At 40.4% G+C, this 8,478-nt stretch overlaps 1 protein-coding gene across 1 annotated transcript; it reads left to right on the top strand.

The window, feature by feature from the left end:
- The first annotated feature begins 5,044 nt into the window (after positions 1–5,044).
- On the top strand, positions 5,045–6,046 carry LOC116411997 (paraneoplastic antigen Ma1 homolog). Its single transcript, XM_031904838.1, has one exon. The coding sequence runs from the start codon at positions 5,045–5,047 to the stop codon at positions 6,044–6,046; it is 1,002 nt and encodes a 333-aa protein (XP_031760698.1).
- Positions 6,047–8,478: the final 2,432 nt, after the last annotated feature.

An 8,478-nucleotide genomic window follows, 5' to 3' on the forward strand; every position in this document is an offset into this window, starting at 1 on the left:
TGCCAGGTCAAGTGACAAAATGAATACAAAAGTAAAGCATAAGACAAAGCAAGAGAAAAGGGGACCCTGGTCTATGCAGGAAACCTGCAACTTGAAATAAATTCACACAAAAATTCCAACCTATGACCTGTGGATACAAATCCAAGCACTTTGGCAGTTGAAATTCAGCAACAGATGAACAGCTGTCGATTGGATCTTTCCTCTTCAATAGACCATCTGTGAATCTGGGGGAAGTAGGGTAAACTGAACCTGACAAAGGGGAATTAAACACGGCCTACAAATTAAAACATACATTTCCCTAGATCCAAAATACCTAGTCAAACTTTGCAAATTTCTACAATCCCTGTTAGTAGTACTTTACACGAGTACCTGGGTTTATTTAGCAAAGGTTTAAAAAACACAATATCATTTTTTATGTTTTCATTTGGCCACTGTGCCCATTCAGATATACATTCCTACACATGAAGCAAACTTACTTACTGCTTGAATTTAACCAGGTGGTACCATACCAGCTTATTTTACTTCATTTTAATTAGGCTAATATATGTACACATTAGCAACATTCAGATGGGAAAAGGCAGAAATATGGGCAAGCCCTTGGCATTGGGAGTAAAAATCACATTTCGGTATTCACAAGTATTTGTAGCCCTCCAATAAATGAATCCAAATTTGTTTAAAGTTTTGTAATAATGCCCTTTTATTCAATATATACTTATAAAAAAGCTACATTACATGAAATACATGATAACATCTACTCAACTGCCAACAGTCATCACCTCACATTCCCTTAAGTGCCAAAGAAATGGTGGCTGGCCTGAAGATGTCTTGAGTAGCAAGTCTACTCTGTTGACAGTTTTGACTTATTCTGGTAAAAAAAAGAGACCTAGAGGTACTTGTAAATAATAAACCTGGCATTACGGATTTGTCTTACATAGTCCCTTTAAGAGGGATTTGGTTTGTATATTTTTGCATCCCATGTGCATGACATTACATTTATTAACATTGAATCTCATCTGCCAGTTAGCTGCCCAGACTGTTCGTTAAATTTCTGCTGCAAAGATGCTACATCCTGGATTGATTTAATTGTGCTGCATAGTTTTGTGTCATCTATGTTATAGGCCTATTAGGTCTCTGGGGACCAGTCTCATTGTTAGGGTCACCGTAACTTTCCAGAAGAAATTCTTTGAGCATTCAGCAGGCCCCTGCCTCCCTGTACTCACAGGAAGCTAGGGGATTACTAATAATCAATTTTTAGTCTCTCTAAAAGGATTTTACTGTAATACAAAGTAACTTCTAGTTATATCTAAACATAAAACAAGAATAATTGATTGTCATTGTCCAAAGAAATCCAATGATATAATGGATCTCTTTGCTTCAGGGTATTTTTTAGCAGGGTCACTCAGGTATTCTTAACTCTAAAATAAAATGTGCAACTGCCTGATTTGTTTTTTGTTAGATATTTAGTCCAGCTAAAGTATACCCACCACCATTTACAAAAGGTATACAAAAATAGATAATACATAACAAGGGGTACTAGAGGGCCTTTGAAGCCTGCATACTGCACCAGCAAATATACTTATATAAAGTACCTTCTAATGGGAGGTCAAGACAGGACTTTTGGTTCGGAGTTTGGGGTACGGGCTATACAGGCATCTGAAGAAGCCAGACATCAGCAGGTAAAACACAGCTGAAAATCTTGTTAAAAGTAGATTTTAATTCTATTCAGCTAAGGCTTTTAACTTAGCATACTTTCCTTTGTACGCTGAATGTGAGAATTCCTTCAAATCTACATGCAGCTGGCTGAAAAAAACTAATCACTGATTAGTTGATATGGGTTACTGCCCATAGGCAAATGTGCTCAGTGTTAATAAATGAGCTCCATATATTCTCTTTCTTCTAGATGATACAAAAAAGGGAATATAGTGCAGGGGCGTACTGGTGGCCCTTTGGTTTCATTATGTGGGAAATGACTACCAGCATATGTCCATTTGTTATTGAAGAGTCCATTAAATCAGCGGTCGATGAACAACCAGTGGGTGAGTGCAGAAATATTGAACTTTATTATGGTGACAAACACCACTGGCTTTGCTTGAATAGAACTGACCATTTTCAAATATTAATGTTTTGGATCATAGAATCTTGTGCAAAGTTCATCAGCAATTACACCAACCATAAACCCATGGGGTGGAGGTTAAGTGTATGATTTGACTGATACAAAAACACGTAGGGGTATATTTAAAATTCTGTATTAAAAGTGGAGTGAAACATTACCGGTGATGTCACTCATAGCAGCCAATCGGATGTTTTGCTTTGATTTTTTTAACTGTTGAAATCTAATTGCTGATTGGTTGCCTTGGGCAACATCACTGGTAATGCTTCACTCTACTTTTTACACAGCATCATAAATATAGTAACATAGTAACATAGTAAGTTGGGTTGAAAAAAGACATACGTCCATCAAGTTCAACCATAATGCCTATATATAACCTGCCTAACTACTAGTTGATCCAGAGGAAGGCAAAAAACCCCAAAATATACCCCTTAAGGTGCATAAAAGTACATCACTGCAAAGCTGACAGCTGTATAAATAACAGAATTAAAAACCTTTTCCTTTAACTTCTTGAGAAGTCAGCTTTTGCTAAGAATTTGCTAAGACTTTTTTCTTTAGTCAGTGTCCATGGGAAAGTCCAACAGCCCCCGCTATGCCTTCAATCAGCTGGGTGTAGCTAGAAATAGTGAGTACATAATGTTACAAATACGTGTAATGAGTAGTGCATGTGTTGACATTAAGACTCTAAGCCATTCACTCATTCCAGAGAATGACTTTTCTTACTGAGCTTACCCAGCACTCAATTAGGAACATTCCTATTAGTTTCACAATAGCCAATACTGCTATTCTAATTTTTCCTGTACTTGCCCACTTATCCAATAAACTATATTTTTGCAGTCAGAATGTCTTATACTGATAATATCAAACAAAAGATTCAATGTACCATTTGAACAGACTGTATATGTTCACAGAAAATGATCTCTAAACATATTTTAGGGGTGCAGACATTTCCTTGCCTTGGTAGGCATAGTTTCTATGCACATATAACCAGCAATAACATACTGTATGTTATTCAATAGAACGTGTGCAGAACCATTGCTATTTGTGTAAATGTCTACAGACATCACCTTACATCCTTCTGGGCTCTCTATTCCTGGGTTGTTTTTGTTACATTAAAGGAGAAGGAAAGTCATTTTGGCATGTTACTGCCAATAGATTAGCCACCTAGAACACTATATTTATTCTGCTGAAAGCTTTACTATACCTGAGTAAACAGCTCTAGAGGCTCCCTCCATTTGTTTAAGATAGCAGTTGCCATTTTAGCTTGAAGCTGCTCTGCTGCTGGTAGCATAGATCACACATTCTGATGGGAGGGGGAATGAATTCTTATGGGAGGGAGGAGCAGGAGAAGAGAGATAGGAGAGAGCTCGGGTCGGGAATGAAGGATTTTTCTGAGAAAGGAAGTCTGATACCCAAGTACATAGGATTCTATAGAATGGATTCCTGTATTTCAGAGCTTTCTAAATAATTGTTTTCTGTATAATTGGTCACATATATCCTAAAATAGCTATCACCGAGAACATTAAATCTCTCCCTTAGGAAGGCCTTTCTCTATATATGCCCTAAAAATGTTATCTGACAGCTAGAGAGGTATAACTCCTTGTCATTAAAGTAAGGAATCAATTATACCCTAAGATTGAGGAAGGGATAACTCACTATGGCTAAAAGGGTAGAACTCCCTGCTACTAAGGGAGGTACAACGCTGTCACCAAATAAAGTACAAATCACAATGAGAATAATATTACCTTTAGCTGCATTTTTTCAAACTGTGACATATATGTGCAGCAGCCATATATAATTAAGTCATTTCTAATCAAACCATTGCCTAAATTTTCCTAAAACCATGATGTGAATGTGCAGAATAAAGAGTTATACTTTTATTTTGAAATATTACTGTAGCCAAGCTGGTTTCATTGAAAGTAAGCCTATTTTCCTGCTTTATGTGGATTTTCACTGTTGATATAAGGACTGCAGCAGTATGTATAGTAATAGGAATGAAGGGACTACAGATCCCAGAAGGCCATGCTCTGGAGAGGATGTGCTCCAAAAAGGAAGAGGAAGAGGGAAGGAAGTGGATCTGAGCACCTGAGGGGTAGAGAGCTGCCAGAGATCTCTGCTAAAGGCCAGAGTATGTGTGTGATGCTGCATGGAAAACAGTGACAGAGATCCCCCCTGCGCAGTGTGGGAAGCTGAGTGAAATCCTGCCAGCACTGAAGGGAGACCTGCATGTCCCAAACAAGTTTCCTGTCTCACATCTCAGTAGTAAGTGTGCCACAGTACTGAGATACAGGTAACTAACATACAGTATATATCTAACTGGTGCAGCAGCAGTAACACTGGGATATCCTGTACAATATAGTTCCCTCATACATACTTTACAGGAGGAACAATCTGTGTCAGTTGTCACAGGAGATACAGACTGCAACAAGCCACTGTGGGACTATTATTACTGACCAACACAAGTGGATTACAGTGAAAACACTACTTAGAATCACAGATAATTGTGACAGTATACATTTGAAGCTATAATAACAAAGTACAAGCATCCTGGATGTAAATTGTTGTTTAAGGGCCCCAACGCTGCCAGCTTATAGGACATTAGGGGAGCTCCCAAACTTAGTTGTTAGAACTTAACTGCTATTGCAGTTTACATTGCATTGCACTGTTATTGCTATTTCTGCCTGTTCATACTTTCTGCATTTATCTGCATTTAATTTTTTCTAACTCATTTTCAGCCCAGTTCCTGTGTAATAAATCTGGGTTTACTTCCTGTTTGTGTTGGTATTTACTGGGAATCTTTGGGGTGTCACCACAGTCACAACTACAGTACACCAAGCCATACCCTAGGGTGGGCTACATTTGGGGGCTCGTCCGGGATTCTTGAAGCTACGCCCACATTCCCTTTAAGAGTAACAGCCAGAGAAGAGATCCAATATGGACCCTGAAACTGTTGCAGAGTGGTGCCAAACCCTAAACATCAACACAGACCATTGTCTAGCACTGCTACTTCCTAAAGAAGATTTTACTACTAGGCAAATATATCAATTAATGGATGAAGTCATTCCCCAGGGTCGTTGTTTCATAAGAGGCATGAAGAAAGATGATGTTACTGCTACCACAAGTGTGTTGCTGGAGTGGGACTGCCGAGTAATAAACCTAAATGCACCACCTACAGTAGAGTTTGGTAAAGAGGGCCACAAAGCTCGGTTAGTTTTCCCCACTGAAGGGTCACCAGAAGGGGGATCTCCTACATCTACTGCAAATGAGCCACCTTTGGCTGTGTCCACAACAATAGGACCTGACTTCATTACTGCCCTAGGTGACTTTGTTGAGAAATGTACAAAGGGCAGCAGCCCCTATAATGGGATTGGTTATCGTAAACTGCGGTTCTTCTCTGGATCCCAGCCTGTTCCTACAGGTGAGGATAATTATGAGTCTTGGATGGAACAGTCTATGCAAGTATTGGATGAATGGGATATTCCTGAGGCCCATAAGAAACAAAGAATAGCTGAAAGTCTGAGAGGAGCAGCTGCAGACACTGTGCGGAATCTGAAGTTAAGTAAACAGGACTGCACTGCCTATGATTATCTGCAAGCTTTGCAAGATGTGTTTGGCAGAACTGAAAATGCTGCTGATCTACTTTACCAGTTTGAGCATACTTATCAGGGGCATGGAGAGAAATTGTCAGACTATATACAACGTCTAGACAAAATCCTTCATCAGATATTGTTAAAGAAGGGCTTGGATCCAAAGTTGGTGGACAAAGTGAGAGTGAAACAGATCCTACAGGGAGCTCAACCCCTTGATCCCATAATGCTGAAGTTGAGGATGAAACAAGGGGAGGAAACACTCACGTACAATCAGCTAATAAAAGAAGTCCGAGAGGAGGAAGCCAGGCTAGAGGTCAAAGGGTCGATGGTGGGTGCCAGCTCTTAGCCACATGGAAAGCCACAGCCCTCTGGATCTAGTTTGTATCGACTTCCTATCCATTGAGCCAGATGAGGGTGGCACGAGCAATGTGTTGGTGGTTACAGACCATTATACCAGGTATGCTCAAGCATTTCCCACAAAAGATCAAAGAGCAATTACAGTTGCTAAAGTCCTTGTGGAACGGTTTTTTATTCATTATGGCCTGCCAAAAAGAATCCACTCTGATCAGGGGAGGGATTTTGAAAGCAAGTTAGTACATGAGCTGATGTCAATGCTTGGAGTCCTGAAATCCCGAACTACCCCTTACCACCCACAGGGTGATCCTCAGCCTGAAAGGTTCAACAGGACTCTGTTAGACATGCTGGGGACTCTGCCAAAAGAGAAGAAAACACATTGGAGTCGTCATATTGCCACAGTTGTGCATGCCTATAATAGTACTAAGAATGGTGCTACTGGATACTCTCCATATTTTCTAATGTTTGGGAGGGAAGCCAGGTTGCCCATTGACACGGTCTTTGGAGTGACTGCTGATGACACACCAGTTAAATCACACAGTAGTTATGTGGATCGACTGAAGAGAGATTTACAGAGAGCATATAAAAGAGCCCAGGAGGCAGTTGGTAAAAAGAATATGCAGAACAAAACACTGTATGATAAAAAGGTAAAGATTCATGACCTACAGCCTGGGGACCGTGTCCTCTTGAGGAATCTGGGGAATCCAGGCAAACACAAACTGGCTGATAGATGGGGATCCCAACCATATATTATATGCTCCCAGCTTCCTAATTTGCCTGTATACCAGATCTGCCCTGAAGGACGAGAGGGTCCTATTAAATCCTGGCATAGGAACCATCTAATGCCTCTAGCTGAAACTGTGAGAGGTCCTGACCACAGACCTGACAAAAATCTAAAGAACCCTAAGCCCAGAAAGTCAAGAAGACTGCAATGTCAAAATCCACCTCAACTAGGCATTGATAGTGAAGGGGAACTTTATGATACTGATAGTGATGACGAAGATTGGGATTTGAATTACCTCTTCACAGAACAGCAACCAAAAGGTATATCTAATACGAGTTCAAACTCCACCAGCAACTTAAAGGCAGATGCCCCTGAGTTTACTCTCTATGTACCAGAACCTATTCTAGAACCTACTGATATACCTTCTGAGGTATCAGAGACTGTCTCTGCTAATCCCCCAATGAGACCAGTGAATGGGAATGAGTTTTCCAAAACTGATGAAAACACCAATGATGAAACTGTACATCAATCTGCCTGTACTGAACCAAGTTTGCCTAACAGAGCACCTCGGGTAATAAGACCACCTCAAAGACTAACTTATGATGCTCTTGGCCATAGCACTGATGAGACTGTTTTAGCATCACACCGTGCTGTCTACGCCCAAACTCCCTTATGCTTTGACTTAAGTGGTGGCATCCCAACCCAGTATTATTCAGAGGGAAATGAATATTGTTGGAATGTGCAAAAGGTACCATATTGTAATTTTTGCTCAAGCATGATAAGTAATGTATAGGTTTTTTGGGTTTGTGGTCTTATTGTTTCCTTGTGGGGACACAAGATTTCTAGTGGCGGGAGAGTGTAGCCAAGCTGGTTTCATTGAAAGTAAGCCTATTTTCCTGCTTTATGTGGATTTTCACTGTTGATATAAGGACTGCAGCAGTATGTATAGTAATAGGAATGAAGGGACTACAGATCCCAGAAGGCCATGCTCTGGAGAGGATGTGCTCCAAAAAGGAAGAGGAAGAGGGAAGGAAGTGGATCTGAGCACCTGAGGGGTAGAGAGCTGCCAGAGATCTCTGCTAAAGGCCAGAGTATGTGTGTGATGCTGCATGGAAAACAGTGACAGAGATCCCCCCTGCGCAGTGTGGGAAGCTGAGTGAAATCCTGCCAGCACTGAAGGGAGACCTGCATGTCCCAAACAAGTTTCCTGTCTCACATCTCAGTAGTAAGTGTGCCACAGTACTGAGATACAGGTAACTAACATACAGTATATATCTAACTGGTGCAGCAGCAGTAACACTGGGATATCCTGTACAATATAGTTCCCTCATACATACTTTACAGGAGGAACAATCTGTGTCAGTTGTCACAGGAGATACAGACTGCAACAAGCCACTGTGGGACTATTATTACTGACCAACACAAGTGGATTACAGTGAAAACACTACTTAGAATCACAGATAATTGTGACAGTATACATTTGAAGCTATAATAACAAAGTACAAGCATCCTGGATGTAAATTGTTGTTTAAGGGCCCCAACGCTGCCAGCTTATAGGACATTAGGGGAGCTCCCAAACTTAGTTGTTAGAACTTAACTGCTATTGCAGTTTACATTGCATTGCACTGTTATTGCTATTTCTGCCTGTTCATACTTTCTGCATTTATCTGCATTTAATTTTTTCTAACTCATTTTCAGCC

Source organism: Xenopus tropicalis, chromosome 1, assembly GCF_000004195.4.
Source record: "Xenopus tropicalis strain Nigerian chromosome 1, UCB_Xtro_10.0, whole genome shotgun sequence".
In the NCBI taxonomy this organism is placed as follows: Eukaryota; Metazoa; Chordata; class Amphibia; order Anura; family Pipidae; genus Xenopus; species Xenopus tropicalis.